The sequence below is a fragment of the Engystomops pustulosus genome, chromosome 2, assembly GCF_040894005.1.
Source record: "Engystomops pustulosus chromosome 2, aEngPut4.maternal, whole genome shotgun sequence".
In the NCBI taxonomy this organism is placed as follows: Eukaryota; Metazoa; Chordata; class Amphibia; order Anura; family Leptodactylidae; genus Engystomops; species Engystomops pustulosus.
This window is the reverse complement of record NC_092412.1, coordinates 40,157,502-40,184,145: the sequence shown is the minus strand read 5'-3', so window position 1 is coordinate 40,184,145 and position 26,644 is coordinate 40,157,502. Positions and strand designations below refer to the sequence as shown.

Here is a 26,644-nt window from a genome sequence, read left to right as displayed (position 1 = left end):
CCACGAGTCACGTATTTCCTGCCTTCTTCTCTCATTCTCCATACCTTTTCTCATTCTGATTTTTTCCTTCTGCAGTTTATTATTTTTGCCTTAAGACTCATAGCTTGATGGTTATTTTTAGGAACTAGTACCTTAATACATTGTTCTACAACTTCCCTATTTCATCACTTATTTTATTGGCATCATATAGTCATAACACACTGGGACAGCGATGGGGTGAGAAATGACCCCACAAATTCACACTTAAAAGGAACCTGTCACCAGAAGGCAATTTTTGAGCAGAACACTAAACATGGTTTTAAAATCTCTGTATATGGATAACAAACTTTACCCGTCTCCCTGCCAGCACTGACGAGTAAGTCTGTGGGGTGTGTGGTCAAATTAGCCGCCGTCTCCTGGAGTAACTTCTCATTCCCCTCATTAAACATACTCCCACCAGCTCCCTCCCCCTTTGCCTAAACTTACTGACCCTTCTATTTGCCATGCGGAGTGAGAGTGGAGAAGAGCCGCCCTGTCTTCACTGCTTATGGCAAATAGAAGGATCTGACTGTGCAGGTGTGAAATTTGTTTGCTGTCAGCAAATTTAGGCAGAGGGGGAGGGAGCTGGAGGGAGGTGGGTGTATATTCAGTATGAGCGGTTACAACCGGAGACGGGGACCGCTCCTCTTCGTTCGTTTGACCACACCCCCTGTACTGTACTTTATAAATAATTTCAAGAACATGATTAACTATTATCATCCCATTTTAGAAAATGATTTAGTAATGATTTGATTTAGTAGGTTCAATTAATTTATTTTTATTTGTATTTTGCTCTCCTTTTTCCTAGCCCGGTATGCAGACTTAGAAGCTGCTATATGACTAGTTATTAGTTACAGTTAAAGGAGGATTTATGGGTTACCAGTTACCTATGTACTATGCCACCGCACAAATTCAATTTGACCTCCCCAATATTTTGTTTCATTGTAGTAATTACTGATGGTCGGCCTATATAATCACTCTTTCAGTCATACAGTACATGATGATTTTTGAAGCCTATGATTGGTACCAGAGGGATGGCACTGGATCCAGTGGGGGGGAAAGGCTCAAACTTTTATTTTGGGGGGAGGAGACTATCTGCTGATAGAGTTGACTCTACACCTAGTATATACTCCCACCTACCCAAAATGATACAAATTGAAGCACAGATTATTTCCTTTTTTTTCTGTATTGAACTTTGTGGTGGAGTTTTATCAAGGCCTTGAAATAATCATAATTATTTGCGCGATTATTTTCCCCCTTTGCCACTTATGGGCGCAAAGGGAGCCGTGCTGGACAGTGTAGTGCGCCAGCACGGAGCGTTTCTGACCCTCACCTGAGCACTAGCTATAACCTATGTATGTTCTGACGAAGATTATAGCAAAGGGCCTAGCATAAAATTATCCGACATGGCTGACAGCCCACGGATATATCAGGGGGCCAGAACCGACAATGACATAATTATGCACAAAACTGGAGGTATAAAATATCCAAAGTAAACCATTTTTATTTTGGAGAATAGGTCACCCTGAAAGGCATTGAATCCCGATACTAATATTCCAAAGAGTCTATTCTTGTAAGAGTTTCTATTTGTGTATTTAACACAGCAGCATATAACGTATGTATCCGCGCAGTTTTCTGTCCTGTCAGCAGTTTTTTGTAGCAGCGCTTGCAGTGTTCTGTATGAGAATCACATTAATACAGAGAAGAGGCAGACAGCCGCTAGCGATACTCTGCTCACAGCCTGCACTTCCCAAATCCGCTGTATCAATATTTTTAGAGTATCACCTTTGTAATGGAATTGACGTAATGGCACGATCTCGATAGCGTTGCGCACAATGAGGGCAGGCACATGGCAGAGGTCAATGTTTTACAGCACAGAGGGCCATTCACTGCTCACAGCCCCCGGGGCTTATCTCTGCAGCTTACTGCTGGAAGAATGTGATCTCCAGTATAATCACGGACAGGATTCCCCAGTCACCTATTATTATATTCATATTACGAACAGCACATTGTTACAGGTTGTTGAAATTGTCTTCTAATGACTACAAGTCCCAGAGAAATTTATAGTTAAGAACTGAACAAGCAATTTTACGACCATCTCACATATTCTTCTTCTGCAAAGCAATCCATGAGACCAAATGACAAGACGTTATAACAGCTCACACGTTACTACTCCTACAACCAGTGGCGTAACTAGAAGCTGATGGGCCCCAGTGCAATGTCTGTGCCAGGCCCCGACTATAATGTATGGTTTATAGTAATAGTCTTCTAATATGGGAAAGTGACACCATAAGGGCCCCCTAAACCTCTTGGGCCCTGGTGCGATCGCAAGCTCTGCACCCCCTCAAGTTACGTCCCTGCCTACAACCTATCACTAGATATTTTTTTATACAAAAATGAGGAAAATTTGAAGATCCGTCACCAAGTACAAAATGCTAAATGATCATTTTATGGCGGCTGTGCCCCTGATCAATTAGATTTTTTATTTCATTTGTATAAATCTGAGAATTGATGTAGATTTATGTGTCTGAGAGCAGAATTGTTCTAGTTGCCCATGGCAAGCAATCAGAGCTCAGCTTTTATTTTCCCACAGCTGTTTATAAAATTAAAGCTGAGCTCTGATTGGTCTCCATAGGAAACTAGAACAGTTTTACCTCAGACACTTTTCATAAATCTCCCCCTATTAAATAGTCTTGGAAATTTTATATTTAGCCAAGGGGAGCTAGTAATTTGTTTGTATAGTACAAAGAGTCCTATTTCAGATCCGAAAATGCCACAGTTTTTTAAAATAGAAAATCAATGTTTAAATGATTGGGGTCCAACATCCACGACTCCCACTGTTAAGTACAATGGTAGGGCCGTGGTAGTCCTATAAGCATCACATCCCTTATATTGTGCTAATCCATACGCAGAGCCCAGCAACCAATCATTAAAGAAATTCTACTTCTATTAACTCACAAAATTATGCTAATGAGTCTGAAGAGCTCTTAGGGGTGTTATCAGAGACCCTTCATGTTGTAGCTTTACTGTCTCCCCTCCTCACTGCTCCCTCGGCAGTTCACTTCTCCCTCTGCTTGCTGTAATCTCACTGTAGAATGGCTAGTTTCAGCTCACAGTGGGGGGGAGAAGTGTTCCTGCACTGTTTAATAGTCTGTCAGGCTACAGCCTGGTGGGGCCTTGGTAACACCCCCATGAGCCCTTCTGAATCATTAGTATAATTTTAAACATTGAATTTAGAAGAAAGGAGGCTATGGATAACAAATACAAGAAGATTACCACAGTCACAGTGCCTGGATCTATGAGTAAGTGTCCCTGGTTTATCATGATGGATTTTTAATGGTAGGTTTAACCTATCCTTTTAACCCTTACGTCACATGTTACCTGTAGGTGTTTGGAGAGGGCTCACAGAAGGGCTCACGAGATGAGCCCTCTTAATACAAGGTGGATGTTTGCTGAATTTTTGTAAGAGCCAAGGCCATATAGATTTTGATCATTTGTTACAATATGCCAGTGGCACATTGTAATACATGATCAGTAACATCCCCATATACTGCCATACAGTAGTATGACATAAAATAAATAAACAGCAAAAATCATAAAAATGTCTGATCTATCTAAATATAATAAAATATGTGTAAAAGTTTGGAGCAGCACCGCAATACTGGTGGGTGCAAAGTCCAGATGCCCTCTGGCCCGAGAGCCTCAGTAATAAAGTTTCAAAAACTGGCAGCACTCCGGATTGGTGTCAAAAAGGTGACGGGGTGTCTTTTATTCCATGTGCACATGGAATAAAAGACACCCCGTCAACTTTTTGACACCAATCCGGAGTGCTGCCAGTTTTTGAAACTTTAAATATAATAAAAGTTATTCTAGGCGTTTGACCCCGTAACGGAACATAGCGCCCCCAAAGGCCAAAACACCACTTTTTGCAAGATATAAAAATGTAATAAAAAGTGATCAAAAGGCCATACAGTCGCCAAAATGATAGCACTGAAAAAGGCGACCTCATCTTGCAAAAAATGACACCACACACAGCTCTGTACACCAAAGTCTGAAAAAGTTATTAGCACCAGAATATGGCAAAAGATAATTTTTTTTTTGTACAGAAGATTTCTATTTTTTTTTAATGTATTAAAACACAATAAAACCTATATAAATTACAGTGAAAGCTGTAAAACACAAGCCCACAAGAAAATGGTGCCATTCGTTTTTTCACCGCAGTCTGAAATTTTTTTCCCACTTCCCAGTACAGGGCATGGAATAATAAATACTGTCACTACAAAGTGCAATTTGTTACACAGCTCTTTACATGGAAAACTTTAAAAAGTTATAGATTTTTGATGGTGGCGAGTGAAAAATGTAAAGCAACGAAAAGGAAAAAGGGCCTGGTCATTAAGGGGTTATTGAACTATTGTAAAGTAAAGCCATCAATGTTTAAGTCTTCAGGAATCTGGGAAACCTATATAGGGCCTAGACATGGGTGTGAAAAAAAAACAGCCCATCTACCCTACTCTGACTACCAGTACCCTCCAGAACTTCCAATTTTTGGCACTGTGTCCATGGTCAAGTGAGGGAAGACGGAAATGGAAGTGGCAAAGAGGGAGCAGAATAAGTATGCATTCTTTCTTTTCCCAACCCTAGGGGTTTCCAGATTCTTGGAAAATCCCTTTAAGGAGTCCCTGTTCCCCTCTTGAAACGTCTTGTTTAGTAAATAATATTTTTCCGTATAAAGCAACAGTTCCGGAACATTAGTCAAACAACAGAACATAGAGGAGATCTTCCAGGAGTGGTATTTCATGGAAAATTGGCAGGAGAGGTCATCATTTAGCAGTTTTTGGAAGTACAGTGATGATATAGGACAGTGGTGGCGAACCTATGGCACTGGTGCCAGAGGCGGCACTCGGAGCCCTCTCTGTGGGCACCCGGGCCATTGCCCCAGAATGAAGTTCACCAGACAGGACTCAAAGAATCTTCCTATAGAATCTTCCTACAATAATAGGCAAATGTGCCCTCCTCCTTTCACCTGTGTTGGTGTCCTTAGGAGGCTGAACGATTGAAAATTGTCAAAGAAAAATGAGAAAAAAATTACTGCTTAAATTGCTGTGCTGGCACTTTGCAATAAATAAGTGGCTTCTAATTGAAGTTTGGGCACTCCAGCTCTAAAAGGTTAGCCATCACTGATATAGGAGTACTTGAATCTGTTTGCTGAAATCCATGTGCATGCTGCAGATACAACCCAGCTCTGATGTACTGTATGTAGTCACAGTAATGAATGCAACAAATATGCACCAAGTAAATACATTCTTCAGTGAAATACCCAATTAATACTTGGATTTTTAAGCAATTATTAAAGGACAGGCGTGACCCTACGTACTGTAAATTCATATCCAGATTATGATATAATAAGAACAGCATTCTCCTGTCTAGAATGTGATTGAAGTAAATCTAATCCTTCCAACACTAGAAAACATGTCAGATTGCACGGGTTACATAACGTGAGACAATGTACTGGTTTATTTCGGGATTGCGTAATCACTTTACAGTGCCAGAACAGGGGTCCGGATTATCGGCCTAATTGGTGGGAGGTTAGTAATTATTAGAGTCTGCTCAGAAGACTGCTGGAAAACACACAGACCTTGTGCTCGGAGCATTGTGCTCTAAGTAGAGGGGCTTAGCTCCTAATTCAGACCCCCGAAAGGGCCCACAAATGAGATCATGGCTCAGGGGTTGATTGAGTTGAATCTTTCTTCAAATTACCAGGTTTTTCTGTGAACACTTTGTATATGGGATGACATTGAGCTGAATGGAATGGAATATTTATTGAAAGGTTTGCAGGCCTAAGAAAGAGGTGTAAATCAAATTGCAAAAAATGGGTTGTGAGGCCTCCAGGAGTATACTTAAAGGAAAAATCCATTATCACAATTTTTAAAGGTTGAGGTAAAGCCCCCATTCACACGGTGTTGCCTTGGGGCACATCTCGAATCGGTCACAAGTCTTGGTGATCCTGTAGTGTTGACGTTTAGTAGTGACATCACAGCCCATCTCATGTGACCTCTGAGGACACCGATTGACCACGGCCGTCACATGATCTCAGATATTTAATCCTTTTATCTTTCCCTTTGCACAATTCCTAAAGGGATTTCCTGTGAAACATCTTTTAATTGGAGGATATCCTGCACTGTAAGAAACCCTAGCCTTCCTCTTTTTTCAGTTTCTTGGACTCAGTTTCTTGGACAACACTTGCATAACAGGCAACACTTTGCAGACTTTTGGATATTTGGGATTAACCCAAGTTTAGGTGAGGGAAATCCATGGATACCTTAGCCTGGTTCGGCTGAGAAGCTTAGGAAACTTTAACCAGGAACCCCGTCTCCTTTAATAGAGCGCCTTACTATAAACTACCTTCTTTTGACAATGATCAATCTATTCTTATCAACTATCTGGTGCCCATTGATATTCCCAGTTCTCTTTGCCAACCTTTAGGCAACTGAGGATGCATATAGGAAACATTCACAATCGAAGCTGGCTGCACACAATTGTACTTGGTTCATTTAAATGGACCCATGTGTTGGTCAGATCCAACAGAGCACAGTGTTGTGTATGGGAATCCTTGCATCAAAGTGAAATATTATGCAAGGAGTCCCTGTATTCTGACCGAACAGCAGCACTGACTCTGTTACAGTTCTTACAGTGTCTCTTTACTGATGTTTGCCCGGCATAGAGAGACTCCATGTATAATATCCAACTATTTGTAGGGCTCCTATCCCCATTTCTACCATCATTGTATCATTTGTTGGAATTCAGGAGGCTTTATCTCAACCTGTCTGTAAAACAGAAGGAGTCTACCCAGACACAGTGCCGTACTCACTGGTGTGACTGTGCCTGGTACTGCAGATCGGCCCATTTAAATGAAAGGGGCTGAACTACAGTACCAGGCGGACCTGAAATTCATCAATTGAAAGACCCAAATAACCCATTTAACATGGGAAGGGGTTCCTGTGCTTAGCATCTTTGTGTCCTAATATCTGTTATTTAATTGGTTGTCTTTTTATTAAAGTTTTTCACCAACATGGCTTTATGTATCTGGGTTATTCTCACCTAGGGATTGACAAAAGAAGTTCTATCTCCGCATTGACAAGTCATCTGAGGACTGCAACCCCTATGTGGACCTCAGATTTGACATTGATAGACCTATAATTATACTATGTAAGCTCTGGGGGTCAGGGAGCTTCCATCGATGCCACAATAATTCCCTTTTATTCTAGACACATGAGTTTGATACAACTTAGTTCCCCATTAGAGATGTATTTGAAGCTTATGCTGGGAGAATCTACAGGATTTGTATGAAAGGAAGGTTACAGGTCATATCTGAAGATCTTTGTAAGCCGTGCTCACTCATTTTATTTTTTATCCTTAGGATAGGCTGAGGTGAGGATTATCTGAGGATTGATGTGTACAGAGTAGAGAGGAAAAATATAGATTCTCACAAAGCAGAAAATGAGATAAATGTACTTAAAGTAGGCAATTTCCATCTCATTCTGTTCAAGTCTTCAACCCCCAGAAGCTTTTTCTTATATGTAAGATAGACTTGTAATTGTTGTTTATATTCTTTACCTTGATGCTTTGATCTATTTAACATGTGCATCTTCATAGGACTGATATAAGGAAGTTTATCCTTATGTGTAACTCCTCTGGAGGAGACGGCCCAGCTCTGGTTTATCCCATTATATTAGACCTCTAGAAGAAATACAAGGAATGATCCTATTGGTGGCAATAACACTCTAGTACTACCTCTATAATAACCACCCTTTAAAGGGTTTTCCGGCTCAGAATGATTGGATCCTATATATCATTTAGAGATGAATGGTTCCAACACCCAGCACTGATACTGATAATCTGCTTAAAGCCACTGGCTACTCTTCCATTCATTATGCTCATGTAAAGTGGATGGGGCAGAACTACAGTACCAATTACAACCACCTTACTAGGTATGGCACTGTACTTGGCAGGAAGAAAGGAGACTACAGCACTCGAGATCGCAGACCATCCATTTGCCACAGTCCTTGCAACATGACTAAGCATGTGGGTCAAACCAGAGGTTTATTTCTGAAAGGTAGAGACCCATCAGTAGATTCCTAGGATTCCATCTTCTTATCAGTACATGTTGACTAAGTGGCTAAAAAGCTAATTTTTGGACGAAGGATGGAGAAACATAAAGTGGTAAGTTGTAAGTAGGTTGTATGTTCGGGGCTCAATGGTGTCCCCCAGAAGTGACCATGACCATCGGATCAAAATTGTAAGTCAAGTAGATGCAATAGCGACTATGGTAAGACTGTGTACATATGAGGATACACTTCTGCTCTACTTCCCCTGGTCTCTTGACTTTGTTTAATTGTATTGGGTGAAAGCCAAAAGATAAGTTCTCCTTTAGCTTAGGTGGGGAACACCATGCAGTAATTTCTGTGTCAATAGAGTAGGGTAAGTTTGTGTGGACTCCTCTCCATTTAGAGATTGTCAGCAATAGACTACATCCTGGTGAACTTTTTATGAACTGGGTTAAAGAGAGTATGATGGAGTGGAACTTCGATTTTACCGTTGGGGAAAACACTGGCATGCCAAGGCATGAACATTAACATATCAAAGTAACCCAAAGGAACAGGTAATTCTGTGACTCTTGGGAGTTACCAAACTTCAGAATGTAGATTGTTTGCATAGTAATTTATCTTAATTTATCTTATTTTTCCAGATGTCCAGGAGCATCTCACAGAAGACAAGTATTGGACCAGCGAAGAGCCAGCAAGCTGCAAATAGAGATTGAAGGTGAAGGTGGTCCTGGGGTGATTGATCACCCAGCAGCTGTATCCCCAGATGTAGACAAAGCCGGAACTTGTCCTGCACTTCTAGAAAGAAATGTTACACCAACGGTGCTCCCTTTGTGGTCAGATGACCAGGGATTTGATAACCCTGCCTTCGAGGAGAGCACTGTATCTGACAGTAAGTACATTACACCATTAAAGTGCTTACATTTTGGAGTCAGGTTTCCTCGCATTACAGGAAACAAGGTAGACATAGACTCTTTCTCTGAATTCTTACAAATCTTTTGTCCTTACCCACAGCAGGGAATGGCTAGGATGATATTTACTAGATATTCACATCTAACATGGTATAACTCATAGATTGCTATGTTTTCTTGATACCCACCACCTTGTAGCCCTATCATGTCAAGATGTTGAAGATATGATTGACTGGTATTACAGAAGCAGCCAAGCTGGTTGCTCTATGTGTATATCGTAATAAGAGAAACAATTGACCGTTCGTTTTGCCACTTCCATATCATACACAATTTTAGATGCCCTTGAGCTCTTCTGGGGCATTTTGACCACCTCTTGCAGGCCGTAGCCTTCGGAGAAAATGTAGAAAAAGTAATGGTGGCTCTAACCGGTTCCTTTAACCTCTGGACTTGTAGGACTGTTCTGTATTCTTTTTTTTGTTATCTTTAATGGTTTTCTTGTGTAGATGAGGAAATCTCAGTGGTTGCCAGTACGCGGTAATTGCATTTCCCCCGTCTTTCAATCAGCAGAACCTTGTAGGAGTCAAGGTCGGCTCCTCTTTGTCCTTTGCCTTCCTGTTTCAGAATTTGAAGTTATATATTTAGTGATTCATGATGTGGGAAAATCCTCCCCATAGACAATTATGTCTAACAAGTATCCTATATTTATCTAAGAGAAAATAATTCTTCCTCCATCTGCTAATAAATCCCCTGCTGCAGTGGATATGAAAGTCAATTACAAGCATGAAGAAAAATGGATTCGCTCTCGAAGGAGAAGACAATCCCAATTATCCTAATTATTTACTGTTGTCAGAGGCTTCGGAAAAAAATTATTTTGTAAGAAGAGAGAAAAATGAAGCTGCTCTGTTCAACTATTCTTCTTCTGAAAGATGTAGTTTTGTTCATATAAACTAGGGATGTTACCAGTCTGCCCAATGTGTACTGTTAGTATGCAGTTCATTTGTAAAATTTACATTAGGTTGTAAAAGTATTCACACCCCATGAACTTTTCTCAATTTTTAAGCCTTAATGGGGTTCTTTGTAGGTTGAAGAACATGTCTGCTTTCTTATAAAAACAGCACCTCTCTTGACTATGGGAGTGTGTGGTGTTACTACTGAGCTCCATTCACTTTAGCTCCTCCATGACAGCCCGCTGACTTTAGACATCGGGGGGCGCAGGTCCAGAGTCTGGAGTGATATCTTCAGACATCGCTGCAGTTTTCCTCTGCTCCCGCGCTAGTCATGGAAGCAAGACCTAGGCACAAGGGAGATGCGGTTTATTACCGCTTCTCCCTTCTCCACTTCTCACTGCATCGTGCTGAAGTAGAGATGCAGAGAGGAGCAGAGCAAGCGCCGCCGGCTCTACAGGTTTGGCGGTCACGTGACCATCGGGTCTAAAGGGTCTAATCATAGCTGCTGGGTTTTTATCAGACCCAGTACAGCTCTGATCAAGATCAGCCTTCACAGTTGGTCATTTCCCCCTGTAACTGGGGCTCTTATAGAAAAAATTAAAGTAAAAATGAAAAAATACATTCACATTTCCCAATATAATACAAAAAAATCCCCACTACACTACAAAAAACACCACCGTTGTCGCCCCGTTTGCCCGACATATACATATTTGGGCACATTTACTTACCCGTCCTGTCGCGATCCCCAAGGTGTGTTGTCTGACAAGGATTCAGAGCTGCCTCGATTCACTAAGATCATGCGTCCAATTTCCTTCATGTGTCGCTTCCCCGCTCAGTTCCGCCGGAGTTCACCTTCTTCTTCCCGGTGCATGTAAGTGCTTGGCTTGCGACACAATTTTGAATGTTAAATCCCGCGGTTTGTCCGAAACAGTTGTCCTACGGGCACTCCCCCGATTTGTGTCGCATGAAAGTCTGCGCGATTGTGGCAAAATCCGATTTTGTGCGCCAAAAACCCCAGTTAAATGCGGTGCAAAACGGAAAAAGTCGGGAAACCCAACAAAAATGTGGTCTGCGGACCCTTAGTAAATGCGCCCCATTATATATCAAAATGACTGAAACAAAAAAGGGAATTCATTCATGTTCATTTTGAGTAAATGTGAAAATTAAAAAAATATATATATACTATAACTTACAAAAAAGCCGCTTTTGCAGTTTTAACCCCAAATAAAACTAAAAATAAAAAACAACTTTCAACTTTTATTACATTTTAACTGTGTCCTTAAAAAAATGCATCAAAATTTTTTTTTAGGTATCCCTATAAAAAAAGAAGTTATAGCCATTAAACCGCCACATTCGAAAATTCGCTAAAAATTCGGTAATTCGATAAAATTCGATTAAAAAAACGGTGATTAAAGCCGTTTCAGGCCGCATCATTGAGAGGTTAATGCAGCTGTACTGCAATACCAGCACAAACCACGGTCAGGAGAAGAACTGTTTCAATGTATTTTTTGTATATATTTTATCAATATTTTGTGTAATAGAGCAACAAAAATTATGAAGCATTTCTGAAGTGTAAAGAAAATTATTCATACTTTGCCAAATTATAGCAATTAAAAAAGCTGTAAAGTGTGTCATGCAGAGGTATTCAGTCCCCAATGTACTCTGATACCCCTAAAAAAAATCCAGTGTATCCAATTGCCTTTATAAGTCCGTAGAGTACATCTGTATGACATGTATTCTCTGTCAAACTTCAGGTATGTAGAGAACATTAACAAACAAACAACATCATGAAAGCCTAAGAACACATTAGATAATTTGGGGATCAAGCTGTTAAAAATTTTTTTTTACAAGATATCAATATGATTCCCCATGTGGGTTCGATTGCATCCTGTGCCTTCAGATCTGTGTTCAGCACCACGGAAAACATGTCACATAGTTGTGCACCACGGTTGTTTTTTTATATAACTCTTGAACATCAAGAAATGTTACTTTTTTTTTAAACTTTTTTTATTTATTTTTTCACAAACATACATAAAATATTCCAACATAAAAATTTGTACATTGGGATTCTTGTCTTCGCCAAAGCAGGTTATTTTGATTTTATTTAGAGTCTATCACCTTTAGTCTTGTCGCTAGATTTCTCTCTGCTTTGGAACAGGTTTAGGCTACGGCGGGCATACATTGGCGCTGCGGAGAGGAACAGGGGATGAGCACCGCTCACCCCGCCCCTCTCCATAGGAATATACAGCGCCCCGCGCCATAACACGTAGAAAGATAGGACATGTCCTATCTTTCTACGGGCTACAGAGCAGTACGGTGCCACACGTATGCTACACCGTACCGATCCCGTACGGCGCCGTGAGCCCATAGAAGTGTATGGGGATGTATATCGGCCGTATATATATGTCCCCCATACATGTGTGTGAATGTAGCCTTAGTTTGCATATATATGTTCTGCATCTTAAAGCTGGGATTAATAATACAATTGAATATTATATTATATTATATCATTCAAAGGCTTATTAGACATATGTTAACATGTAAACCAGTACAGTAACAGTAATTTCTGAGATATTTTGGTCTGCTTTTGATCTACTACATGTCCACCTTTCCATTATGGTGTCTTTCAAGATGGCGGCCAAGTTCCAGATATAGCCTAAAAGATACAAAAGATCCCCTCAGCCATTACTTGCTGAGTATCAGGCCTGTCATTTTCCCTTTATTTCAGAAATAAAAAGTTGTCCTTGGACTTTTGACTCCAGTGGGGGAGATTTATCAGACTTTTCTGAGGTAAAACTATTCTAGTTGTCAAGTTACACCTCTGGGGATGAGATTTATCACTTTTCTGAGGTAAAACTATTCTAGTTGTCCATGGAAACCAACCAGAGCTTAGCATTAAGCTTAAAAACAGCTGTGGGAAAATGAAAGCTGAGCTCTGATTGGCTGCCATGGGCAACTGGAACAGTTCTGCTCTCAGACACTTCTGATAAATCTCCCTCACTCTGTATATTTTTTAACATTCACATACACTGATAAAATTGTAACTGAGAAGTGGAAAGTCTTATAACATTCTCTATTGTTGTAGTACAGAACATATTTTTATGAATTATTAATATCAAAAATATTGCATCACAAATCCAGAGTCTGCATTTCTGCGGATGTATATTGTACATTCCATTATGTTATATCAGTGTGAAAATCGATTCCTCCCTCCACGACACACGATGTTTGTGATGTACCTTCCTAGGAAATCACATATCCCCTACAGAGCTCTCACTACATCCGCCATATCCTCTTCCCCTCGGCCCTATTCAATTTTCTATATTGATAATAAATTATACCGTCCTTGCGTTTCTGGGGAGTCATTAGTTGCGGCGCTTTCCTGGAATGTACTACATAAACTTGCTGTGTGATCAATAATTGGGCTGATTCAGGATATTCTCCCAGTAAAGGAATTATCTCTCCGTAATTATGTGGAGCATTCATTTACTTTACATTATCCATATTTTATGTAGATCTAAAGTTCCCAACCTTTTAAAGTTTATGAGCTCCAATGATATATACCGTACCGCAGCTTCAGCTTCCTATTTCATCAATAGTATAAATAAAAAACTTTGTAAATTTCATTACTATTCTCAGTTACACCCTGAAGGCTTCAGAGCTGAAATCTTCCAGCAGTTTTTTTTTTTTTTGCTGACTCGACACATCGTTTGCTCTAATGATTTGCATTCTAAGTATAGTCTTTAGACTAAATAATATAATGGGAAAAAAAACAAATCTACCAGACCGCAGATCATTACTTTAACCCTTGAAAATCACAGGAGGGATCTTTTATCATGGGACTGCATTGAGTGGAGATGCAGGAAATTTTATAAACATGACATCCATGACCAGGGATATAACAAGCCCTGCAGCTGTGTGACATCACATGACCAGGGATATAACATGCTGTGCACGAGTGTGACATCACATGACCAGGGATATAACAAGCCGTGCACCTGTGTGACATCATATGACCAGGAATATCACGAGCCGTGCACCTGTGGGACATCATATGACCAGGCATATAACAAGCCGTGCACCTGTATGACATCACATGACCAGGGATATAACGAGCTGTGCACATGAGTGACATCACATGACCAGTGATATATGGAGCCGTATACCTTTGTGACATCACATGACCAGTGATATATGGAGCCGTATACCTTTGTGACATCACATGACCAGTGATATATGGAGCCGTATGCCTTTGTGACATAACATGACCAGGGATTTAACGAGCCGTGCACCTGTGTGACATCCATGACCAGGGATATAACAAGCCCTGCACCTGTGAGATCACATGATCAGGGATATAACATGTCGTGCACCAGTGTGATGTCACATGACCCTGGACAGATTTCTATCCACAGGAAGTAAACAATGAAGCGTCATTATTTGCTGAAAGTGGATGACTCCCTTAAACGTGTGATTTATACCAATGAATTCTGGGGGAAAAAGTCAATGCAACATATGTATAAAATAGTATAAAATAAACCAACAAAAAAACCTAAAACTTTATTACTATCCGGAAATTTAAAAAAAAAAAATCATTAAAAATATTGTGATCCTATGAATGCATTTTATTTGCATCTATACAGTACTATTAGGGCAATACTGAGTTTTATAGTTTTTTAAGTTAATTTGCTCGATAATAACACTTTAATTTTAATATTAATCTTTTGTTTCTGTTGCTGTTTTTCATATACCGTGACGTTTAGTGGGGGTCTGTTTGTAGCTGAATTATTTCATGTTTTTATCGGTACTTGGTGGTAAATTTAACTTTTTTTATATTTTTTTACATTGACTTTTTGTCGGAGTAAGACGAAACAGCATCGAACATTTCTATATAACTCGTTCAGTTTCAGACATCAAAATCCTATAAATTGTGTGTAATGAGGAGGGGGAATGTACCCCTAGGGTTTTCCTAAAATGCTTATATTCATAAAAGTGTGTTCTGGGGATATCATATTCCTGCTGTAGGTCCTCAAATCATCAACAAATATCTCTTTTCTGTGTGTTCAGCCAATAAGGTTTACCCAAAAACTTACTAAACACATGTTTTGTTATTTTTAGGAAGAGAAAATAAATTAACTGTGTATTCGGGCAAATGTGTGAATTTTGAATATAATCCGACTTGTTCCCAAGAAATGTGAATTATAGAGATATCTCCAGACTTGTATCTAATACATAATGCAGCTGTGTAGCAGAGTGTGGAGTGATATTGATCTCTGCAGCGTATTGATCGGGACGGCACTGAACCATAAGCATCCTATTGATATTGTTGTGTTTTTGTTTGTCTGTACTGGACAGCTATGCATCCTCCGGCCAGCCTGCCTGAAGGAGAAATTACAACCATTGAGATCCATCGCTCCAACCCCTACATAGAACTTGGGATCAGCATCGTTGGTGGTAACGAGACCCCTTTAATAAACATTGTCATACAGGAAATATATCGTGACGGCATCATTGCCCGGGATGGGAGACTATTGGCTGGTGACCAAATACTTCAAGTAAGAGAATACAAGACGCGCTGTGTAAATAGACGTTATTAATTGCTCTTTATTCTGTTGTCGATGGAGACTGCTGATGTCTGGGCTTTAAATAGTTCACATTTCCTAATGATTCTGTGTTGTCTGAAACCTCTACTCAGTATTAATGATGGTGGGTAAAAATACGGATAAATGGAAATATAATTTATGGGAAAAGGTCATGGTTTACTTCTTAGAAATACAGTTTTCTTAAAGGAAAGCTGTTAAGGCAGATCTGATGGTAGGTGGCTAACCCTAATCTATATTTACTGTTACCTAAAATATTTTTTAAATTAAAGGAAACCTACCACTTGTAGTGGCAGGTTTCCGATGGAAATACCGGGCACCAGCTCAGGGTGAGCTGGTGCCGGAGCTTATTTTAGTTAGTGTTTTAAACCGCGGTATCGCGGTTTAAAACACTTTTTAAACGTTATAGCCGGCGCAGGCAGGTACGCGCTCAGCCCTTACCATGCACGCGGCTCTCATTCACTTCCTATGTAGCCGCGTGCACGGTAAGCGCCGAGCGCGTACCTGCCTGCGCCGGCTATAACGTTTAAAAACTAAACTAAAATAAGCTCCGGCACCAGCTCACCCTGAGCTGGTGCCCGGTATTGCTATCGGAAACCTGCCACTACAAGTGGTAGGTTTCCTTTAATATAAACTTTATCAAACTAATATACTAACTATCATCAGAGGCTACTGGGGCGTGGAGTAACCTTTGCTTCCATTGCCGGGAGAGGCTATTCCACATCCCAGTAGCCTCTGAACATAATTAGCATATTAGTTAGAGAGAATAGATCTTAGTTTAGAAAGTATTTTAGATTTTAACCACATTCCCAGCCACCTACCATCAGATCTGCCTTAAGGCCTCATGCACAAAACCGTATGGTTTTCCTGTTCTGTATATACAGCTGTATTTTGGCCGTAAATACAGGACTTTTTTCAACCTTATGGCCATGTACCGTATGAGCATGTACCACCGTATGAGCATGTACCGTATGAGCATGTATGGTACCGTATCCGTACTGTATCCGTATAAAATATGGTGGGCTGGCAAATAATAAGTGGACTGACAGAATGCACCTCCTACTGGTTCTGGTCTTCCTGGATACACCACATATATACGGCAGCATACGGTGAACATGCATGTGCGCCACACGTATTTTATACGTTCCCATAGATTTCTCTGGGGCATAGGGAACTGAAATACATACATACATGAAAATATGACATGCTCTATGTATTTTAAACTGCACTGTACAGTACACAATACAGCCATTGAAATGGATGGCCGAATTACTCATTGAAATGAACACCCGTATATATGGCTGTTTTCACATATTCGTGTGCATGAGACATAAAAGGTAGATTTCTTTAAAGAGACTTTCCAAAATTACTAAAAACATTGGCATTTGTTCTAGACACAGAGCCACTCTAGTACATGGGCTGCGCCTGGTATTGCACCTCAGCTCTTTTTAGGAAGAGCAGCAACAACAGACAACATCTCATATAGAAGATTGCGCTGTTACAATTTTTTTTTTTTCATGCAATATTTCGACACAAAATATCCCTGTCTGCCTCTGAGTTTATTGCTTGTATGTGTCTCCATGGTAACAGACTACAAACAAATCGTGTGTAGTCTGACCCTGAAGCCAAACTTTCTTGTGTCCCCTATTTGATAATGATCTTTTGGTAGGTTAGCAGGCAGTGATGGCTTTGGCAATTTTGAAGCCCCAAGCATAGATGTGTTCCAATGTCCCCCTCCCCCCCGATGCAAGTCTCCAAATTGCAGTTTAGGAAGTCTATTGCTCCATTCTCCACCATGCTGTAATAGTGGTCACATACATTGACTTCTTTCTCCTTCCTTGAACTGGTTATGATCCAGGAGACTTGGCTGCATCGTATCACTCCGAGGGGATTTTTCTAAACTGTATAGGTAGCATTTTGGGTAAATTCACCCCGGTAATTAGGGAACAGATAGAAGACAATGGGGCTTATTTACTAAGGGTCTGCGGACACACTTTCGTTGGATTTTCGAGACCAGGGGATTGTGTCGCATGGGATCGGATTTTGGCGCACCGGCGCAGGCTTTCATGCGTCAGAAATCGGGGGGGCACGCAGTCGGATGATCCAACTGATTCGGACTGAGCGCGGGATTTAAGATTCAATTTGTGTCACAAGATCAAGCACTTACATGCACCATGAAGAAGAAGGTGAACTCCAGCGGACCTGAGCGGGGAAGCGACACATGCAGGATATTGGGCGCAAGATCTTAGTGAATCGCGCCACAGTGCATGATTGTCGGAACATGCACTTTCTGTGAACTCCTAGGACCGGGTAAGTAAATGTGCTTTAATTTGACTGTTAATTTGGGGGATTTTGGACACAAAACAACAAGGAACTTTTAAGACAAATTGTCTCATCTTGTAATTGTTGCTATGGTAAGCGTTAAAATATTGGTTCTCCACTGATATATGTTTTTATCTTCTACAGGTGAATAATTTTGACATTAGCAATGTATCACATAACTATGCCCGGGTAGTCTTGTCCCAACCATGTACTGTACTCCATCTCACCGTGCTGCGCGAGCGGCGCTTTGGAAGCAGAACACAGGCACATATGGACAGTAACTTGTCGAGAGAAGAAAGCTTCCATGTCACTCTGAATAAAAGGGGGACCAATGAGCAGCTTGGTATCAAACTTGTCCGAAGAACTGATGAATCTGGAGTTTTCATTCTGGACCTTCTTGAAGGTGGATTGGCTGCTCAAGATGGGAGACTCCACAGCAATGACCGCGTCCTGGCAATCAATGGACTTGACCTAAAACATGGCACCCCGGAACTAGCTGCTCAGATTATTCAGGTACCACTAATGGGGCTAAATGTAGATATTAAAATAGGATACATACTAATGTCATATAGTGCCCATGACATTGCCCCAGTATTGGGATTCCCTTGTCAAAAAATCTCTTTTGGGGACTAAAATATTAATGACTTTTTCTTAGGATATGTAACCCCTAACACTCACCAGATGACCTCTGCAGCTTCAATAACTGATCATCTTGAACAGCGCCATACTTTGTACAATGGCTATTTATGGATTTGCAGCTCAGTCCCATTCACTTCAATGGGACTGAGCTGCAAATAGTCCTTGGTAGTAATGGACATGATGTAACAGGCATATGAAGCGGGAGTTTCACCCCCATGATCACGTAATAATACTCCAGTAATGCATATGAGCAATAGATAAAGAAAACAATGATATCCCTTTAAATGATAGAAGAAATTCACTGCTCACAAATAAGATGAAATAACAGGGAGCATAAAAATAATTCTTCACAGATGGACTCATTAAAACATGAAATCTGGCTAACTGGAGATGTGAATTGTTTTTTTTAAGCATGCCAACACTGAGTAAGTGTGCCAGATCACATTGTTACATCAAGACTTCTCTATGGAGGACTGTAAACATGGAGCTTGTACTTAACTACTAGAGCAGGAGGGAATGTGTATGATAAAGGGGCTTCCGAAATTATCAAGACAAAGCATAGAATGTATCAAAAAATGTAAAATTAAAATCATGCCCTCCCATTCCAGTGTCTCCCATGTCCACCAATAGTCTCTGCTTCCTGTTCCCTCATTCTGACCTACCTTCCCCTGAACAGCCAGTGAGACATCAATTTCCCACTGGGTCCTTGGAAGTGCCATAGGTCATGGCACTTGAAGTGGTCATTCAGGGACCTCCTCAGAGGTCACCTATAATTTACGAGAAACTAATGGGCCGTGGTTTAAGGAGGCCACTGGTTGGCTGAAGTGGGTGCCGTGACCCATGGCACTTCCAGCCGGGCCAGAGGTGCCAAATACCAGAAATAGCAGCATGAATCATGAACCTAGTAGGGTAAGTACACATTCTTTTTTTTGGAACCCCTGCACTGGCATCCCCAGAGTTTTCCAGAATTTAATATGAAACATACTATGGCAGTGGTGGTGAACCTATGGCACGGGTGCCAGAGGTGGCACTCAGAGCCCTCTTTATGGGCACCCTTGTCATCACCCCAGGGTAGAGTTTGCCAGACAGGACTCTAGGTCTCTTGCAGTCCCAGGACCCTAGAAGGAAGCTACAATTATAATAATCCAAACTTCTTCTCCTTCTTTCTACTGTATTGGTGTCCTCAGGGGCCTATACAATTTACACCTGTGAAAGAGCAGGGAGTAATAAGTTACTGCTTAAATTGTCGCATTGACACTTTGAGAAAAAAAAAATACGTGGGTTTTGGTTATAGTTTGGGCACTCAGTGTCTAAAAGGTTTGCCATCACTGTACTATGGCTTTATAAACATTTAGGGAAATTGAATTGAGACTTACTCATAGATCCAGACCCTGTGACTGTGGTAATCTTTTCATATTTGTTTTCCATGGTCTTCTTTCTTCGAACATCAACTTTCAAAATTATACAAACGAATCAGAACGTAACACCCTCACCACATATCACCTTCATTTTACATAGTGTGCCGGCGATTGTTACACAGTTAGAGACAGTTATAACGATACAAATACATAAATACTCGCACACAGTGGGAGGAAAGCCTGTATCAGCCTGTGAAACTGTAGCACAGAGGGTCTTGGTAACACCCCCCACCCCCCATAGAATAATTATAAAAGTTGATTTTAGAAGGAAGGAGGACATGGATAACAAATATAAGAAGATTACCACAGTAAGTGTCCCTGGTTTACCATGATGGATTTTGATGGTAGATTTCCTTTTAAAAAATCTGCTTGGCTTTTCTTCTTAAGATGCTTCTTCTCATGCTCAGACTGGTTTGTTCTTTTAGAACAGAAATCCATCATAGAAGCAGATTGATTTTTAAGTGTCTATCCCGTCTCTGTGTCCTTACTAGTTACAAACACTAAATTTAGCTAATATGTGCTCAGCCTGATTCAGCCCAATAATAGTTTTTATGACCATTTTATAATATTATAAACAGTATTTTATAATCCAGCACCTTTAAATCTAAGCCCCCATCGCGCCATATACCGAGCACAGCATTATGGGATTTCTTTCATCTGCAGAACCTCAATTTGCAGATCTTCCCTGCAGAATGGTAATTCTGTCTGCAGACTCTTCAACATCAGGACAAGAATATTTCTCCCATAGAGATATTTCTATTGATCTGCTCATCTTGCATTCTGTGCTCTTCTGCAGGGTAGCGGAGAACGAGTCCATTTAACAGTATCTCGGCCTGTGAAGCCTCCTGCCGGTAACATAACCCGCGAGGTCGGTAACAGCCAATCTCATCACCATATGCAGCAAGTGTATCATCACAGGCCAAGTGCACACCGGGTAAGGAGGTCCTGCGGTTATACCCTCCACCACATGCAGTGCTGTGTGTCAACATATCATAACAGTAATAATAATACGCACCCAAAGAAATCTACGGCAAATATTGTTCCTCTGTAAGCCACTTTCACATGGTCAGTATTTAATCAGTATTTTGCATCAGTAATTGCAAGTCAAGACCTGAAGTGGAACCGACACAGATAAATGCAAGGAAAGAATGCAGGACATAGCCATTATATCTAGTGCATAGCCATAATATCGAGGACATAGCCATTATATCTGGGGCTTAACCATTATATCTGGGGCTTAGCCATTACATCCAGTGCATAGCCATTATATCCGGGGCATAGCCATTATATCCGGTGCAGAGCCATTATATCCAGTGCATAGTCATTATATCTATGGCATAGCTATTATATCCGGGGCATAGCCATTATATCCGGGGCATAGCCATTATATCCGGGGCATAGCCATTATATCCGGGGCATAGCCATTATATCCGGGGCCTAGCCATTATAACCGGGGCATAGCCATTATATCCATGGCATAGCCATTATATCCATGGCATAGCCGTTATATTCAGTGCATAACCATTATATCCGGGGCATAGCCATTATATCCAGGGCATAAACATAATATTTAATGGATAACTGTTATATCCAGTGCATAGCCATAATATACTGTGTAGAGCCTCTACCCTTAGTAGTGAAGAGCCATCATCAATAATGACTAGCCTCCATCAGAAATGAATAGTGACCATCAGCAGTAACTGGTCACCATCAGGTAGTGACTAGCCTCCAGTGACGTATGAAAAGAGTTATGCACTGTTTGCCCAGTAGTAACACATACAGCATACCCTATAAGTTATATTTCTATATTTTTTGTCTGGGCTGATGTACTGTCTGAGTGATTCTTCTTGTCTGTCTCAGGACCTGGCCCAGTGTGTAACATGCCAGGAGAAGCATATAACCGTGAAGAAGGCTCCCATGGAATCATTAGGCATGACAGTAGCGGGAGGAAGAGGGAGTAAGAGCGGAGAGCTACCAATCTTTGTAACCAGCGTGCAGCCTCACGGATGTCTTGCCAGAGACAGCAGAATTAAACGAGGTTGAGATCTACGTTCTTCTTTCCAGTGAATCGCTTCTGATAAATGTAGAATTCACGCTGCTCTGAATAATTGCTAATTTATAGAAGGGATGAATCTGAACTGTGCTGCTTAGACATCACAGATGGGACACAGATTTATCTACTACTAAGTCAATTTTCTTACATGATGAATGTGAAGGGAATGTGTGGTCCTTGTGTTCACTGTAAGACTCAGGCTGCGTTCACATGTTGCATTTTGAAACGCAATACAACAGCCGGGGAGAGGAGAATTGGCTAATAAAGTTGTGATAGCCATAGGTTCAGATCACTACATCCCCAGCTCTGCTATACACCAGACTACTACATCCCCAGCTCTGCTATATACCATACTACTACATCCCCAGCTCTGCTATACACCAGACTATTACATCCCCAGCTCTGCTACATAGCAGACTACTACATCCCCAGCCCTGCTATATACCATACTACTACATCCCCAGCTCTGCTACATAGCAGACTACTACATCCCCAGCTCTGCTATACACCAGACTACTACATCCCCAGCTCTGCTATACACCAGACTACTACATCCCCAGCTCTGCTATACACCAGACTACTACATCCCCAGCTCTGCTATACACAATACTACTACATCCCCAGCTCTGCTATATACCATACTACTACATCCCCAGCCCTGCTATATACCATACTACTACATCCCCAGCTCTGCTATATACCATACTACTACATCCCCAGCTCTGCTATATACCATACTACTTTTCCCCAGCTTTGCTATATACCATACTTTTACATCCCCAGCTTTGCTATATACCATACTTTTACATCCCCAGCTTTGCTATATACCATACTTTTACATCCCTAGCTTTGCTATATACCATACTTTTACATCCCCAGCTTTGCTATATAGCAGACTTTTACATCCCCAGCTTTGCAGTGTTTGTCCATACTTTCTTTCTTCTAGTTAGTATATACCGTATGTGCAACATCCCCCACCGGGGCCTAGCCCTTGAGGTGAGGCCTGGAGACAGCCGGGGCCCGCGGTACCGGAGTGGCTGGCGGTTGCGGCCTAAGCACGCTATTGTCACGGTGCTTGGTACGGGGGGAACCGGAGGGCTGTCCTACAGCCTGGCAGGTCTCCAGCAGGGTGGTGTTGGCAAGAAATGATGAGGGAGAGGCGGCTATAGCGGATCTCCCTGGGGCAACCCCTTAATGTCCAGAGGGTGAGTCTCTGGGTGATGGACAGGGTGCCGGTGATGAAGGCAGCCGTATTAGCAGGGACCAGACGGAGACAGAAGTTGAAGAAAACAACTTACAGTTCTTTATTTGAACCGGCAGGAACAGCAGCAAACGTGCCTTTAACAGGTAGATGGAGTGCTGAGATGTGAGCTGGAGGGAGCCTCAGGAGATAGTTCACCAGCCTGGATGTAGAGGGCAGGCTGGGAGGCAGCTGTGTCCTGGTAGGAAGCTTCAGCTTGTCCTGTAGGGCTTCAGGTATCACCTTTAAAGGTAAGATGATACCCCTTTCCTCACTACACTAACTCTAGTCTGATGCTCCACTCTTCAGAGGCAGGGGCTAGGCTCTTCCTGCTCTGGTATGGGCTAGACCGAGATTACTCACTCACTCACTAGGATTCTCCTACACTAGAATCTCCTTCTCTTAGATCTCTAGAACATTCCTGGCCAGGGGGTTTTATTACCTCCCTTTGGTCAGGTGGTGGCTGCTCCTCCAATCACATCTCAGCTTACAAAGGACAGGATGTAAGACAGATCATTGGATGACAGAATCTTGCATCATACAAAATACTTAACTTCTGCCTTGCCAGGCAGGATTCACCACTGCAATATCCCTATGTCCTATAAGGACCATGTAGTGTGATGTGATTACATGCAGGCGGGACGTATTCGCAAACACTCCCTCGTCATTGCATCGGCGAGGGTGTTGCATATGTAGCACATGATATACATTTTTGCAGAGTGATTATATGGGTCCATTGTATGACGTAAGTGTCTGGGTTCCCCTATCCTAAGGTCATGGGGGGAGGTGAGGGTAGTAGGAGCCACTGTACTGTAAGAGAATAATAAGTTATTAAATTGATTTATATATTTTGTACAAATCTAAATATAATTGATACTTTCCTTTTCAGGGGATGTTCTGCTGAGTATAAATGGGATCGATTTGACCAACCTGAGCCATAGTGAAGCGGTGGCAATGCTCAAAGCCAGCGCCGCTTCCTCCATCATTACTCTGAAGGCCCTCGAGGTGGAGGTTCTGGAAGAACAAACCCAAGTCAATGAAGAAATGAGCACAATCAGTGAAAATGAGTATGATGCCAGCTGGTCTCCATCATGGGTCATGTGGCTCGGACTCCCCAGGTAGATAGCAGAATCAAGACAATCCAAACCATTTTCACCATTTTAAAACCCTATAGAGATGATTGTACTAAGACAGCACTCCCTGTGGTTTGGCATGGTACTGCAAGCTAAACTATTAACAATTAATATAATTTATTTCTTAAAGGAATGAAAATTGGGGCTCATGGTCTGCGGACCACACTATCGTCGGATATTCCGTTGATTTCTGTTGTGCGCCGCATTTAGCAGGGGTTTTTGGCGCACGCAATCAGATTTTGGCACATTGCTGCCGGCTTTAAGGCGGCACAAATTGGGGGGGGCGTGCGTCAGAGTGGTGGTTGTAAAAGGTAATCTATGAGTTGTATGGAGCTGTGTACGGCTGATAAGTATGATACCTATTTCATGCATCTGAATACAAAGGTGTTAATAATAATGATACTAATAATCATTATTTATATATCGCCATCAAATTCCGTCAATATAATAAGACATTACAGAGAACAGACAGTCATATGGGACAATAGGAGTGAGGGCCCTGATCACAAGAGCTTACAGTTTATGAGGGTGAGGGGTGACACAAGAGCTTACAGTCTATGAGGATGAGTGGGTGACACAAGAGCTTACAGTCTATGAGGATGAGGGGGTGACACAAGAGCTTACAGTCTATGAGGATGAGGAGGTGACACAAGAGCTTACAGTCTATGAGGATGAGGAGGTGACACAAGAGCTTACAGTCTATGAGGATGAGTGGGTGACACAAGAGCTTACAGTGTATGAGGATGAGGGGGGACACAAGAGCTTACAGTCTATGAGGGGTGACAAAGGAGCTTACAGTCTATGAGGAGGAGGGGGTGACACCAGAGCTTACAGTCTATGAGGATGCAGGGGGTGACACAAGAGCTTACAGTCTATAAGGATGAGGGGTGACACAAGAGCTTACAGTCTATGAGGATGAGGGGGGACACAAGAGTCTATGAGGATGAGGGGGTGACACAAGAGCTTACAGCCTATAAGGATGAGGGGTGACACAAGAGCTAACAGTCTATGAGGATGAGGAGGTGACACAAGAGCTTACAGTCTATGAGGATGAGGAGGTGACACAAGAGCTTACAGTCTATGAGGATGAGTGGGTGACACAAGAGCTTACAGTGTATGAGGATGAGGGGGGACACAAGAGCTTACAGTCTATGAGGGGTGACAAAGGAGCTTACAGTCTATGAGGAGGAGGGGGTGACACCAGAGCTTACAGTCTATGAGGATGCAGGGGGTGACACAAGAGCTTACAGTCTATAAGGATGAGGGGTGACACAAGAGCTTACAGTCTATGAGGATGAGGGGGGACACAAGAGTCTATGAGGATGAGGGGGTGACACAAGAGCTTACAGCCTATAAGGATGAGGGGTGACACAAGAGCTAACAGTCTATGAGGATGAGGGGGGACACAAGAGCTTACAGCAGGAGTCCCCAAACTTTTTACATAGGGGGCCGTTCATGGTCCATCTCAGACCGTTGGAGGGCCGGACTAAAGTTTAAAAATAAATAGCAGTACATGTGACCACATCCGTAATACACTGGGACCCCCCTCAATTAATTAATATACTGCACCCCCTTGTGAACTATTAATTATTAAATATACTGGTACCCCTCTCCATTAATTATTTCCTATGCTGCTCCTCCTGCCGGGGGCCTCAGCAGGAGCCGCTGGGGCTCCGAGAGCTGGATAAAAACGGTCTGCGGGCCGCATGTGTCCTGCGGGCCGTAGTTTGGGGACCACTGGCTTACAGTCTATGAGGATGAGGGGGTGACATAGGAGCTTACAGTCTATGAAGATGAGGGGGTGACACAAGAGCTTACAGTCTATGAGTATGAGGGGGTGACACAAGAGCTTACAGTCTATGAGGATGAGGGGGTGACACAGGAGCTTACAGTCTATGAGGATGAGGGGGTGACACAAGAGCTTACAGTCTATGAGGATGAGGGTGGCACAAGAGCTTACAGTCTATGAGGATGGGGGGAGGTGACACAGGAGCTTACAGTCTGAGGATGAGGGGGTGACACAAGAGCTTACAGTCTATGAGGATGAGGGGGGGCACAAGAGCTTACAGTCTATGAGGATGAGGGGGTGACACAAGAGCTTACAGTCTATTAGGATGAGGGGGTGACACAAGAGCTTACAGTCTATGAGGATGAGGGGTGACACAAGAGCTTACAGTCTATGAGGATGAGGAGGTGACACAAGAGCTTACAGTCTATGAGGATAAGGGGGGACACAAGAGCTTACAGTCTATGAGGATGAG

The 26,644-nt window shown here is 41.9% G+C and overlaps 1 protein-coding gene across 3 annotated transcripts in view; it reads left to right on the top strand.

Moving 5' to 3' along the window:
• The window catches only part of LNX2 (ligand of numb-protein X 2), a 96,395-nt gene that overhangs the window by 63,466 nt on the left and 6,285 nt on the right, over nt 1–26,644 (top strand). For all 3 annotated transcript variants that reach the window (XM_072134341.1, XM_072134342.1, XM_072134343.1), the window contains exons 3-8: nt 8,765–9,012; nt 15,334–15,533; nt 18,045–18,413; nt 20,754–20,891; nt 21,818–21,995; nt 24,140–24,368. In XM_072134341.1, coding sequence (XP_071990442.1) covers nt 8,765–9,012; nt 15,334–15,533; nt 18,045–18,413; nt 20,754–20,891; nt 21,818–21,995; nt 24,140–24,368 — 1,362 coding nt within the window. The remainder of the gene's footprint in view (nt 1–8,764; nt 9,013–15,333; nt 15,534–18,044; nt 18,414–20,753; nt 20,892–21,817; nt 21,996–24,139; nt 24,369–26,644) is intronic.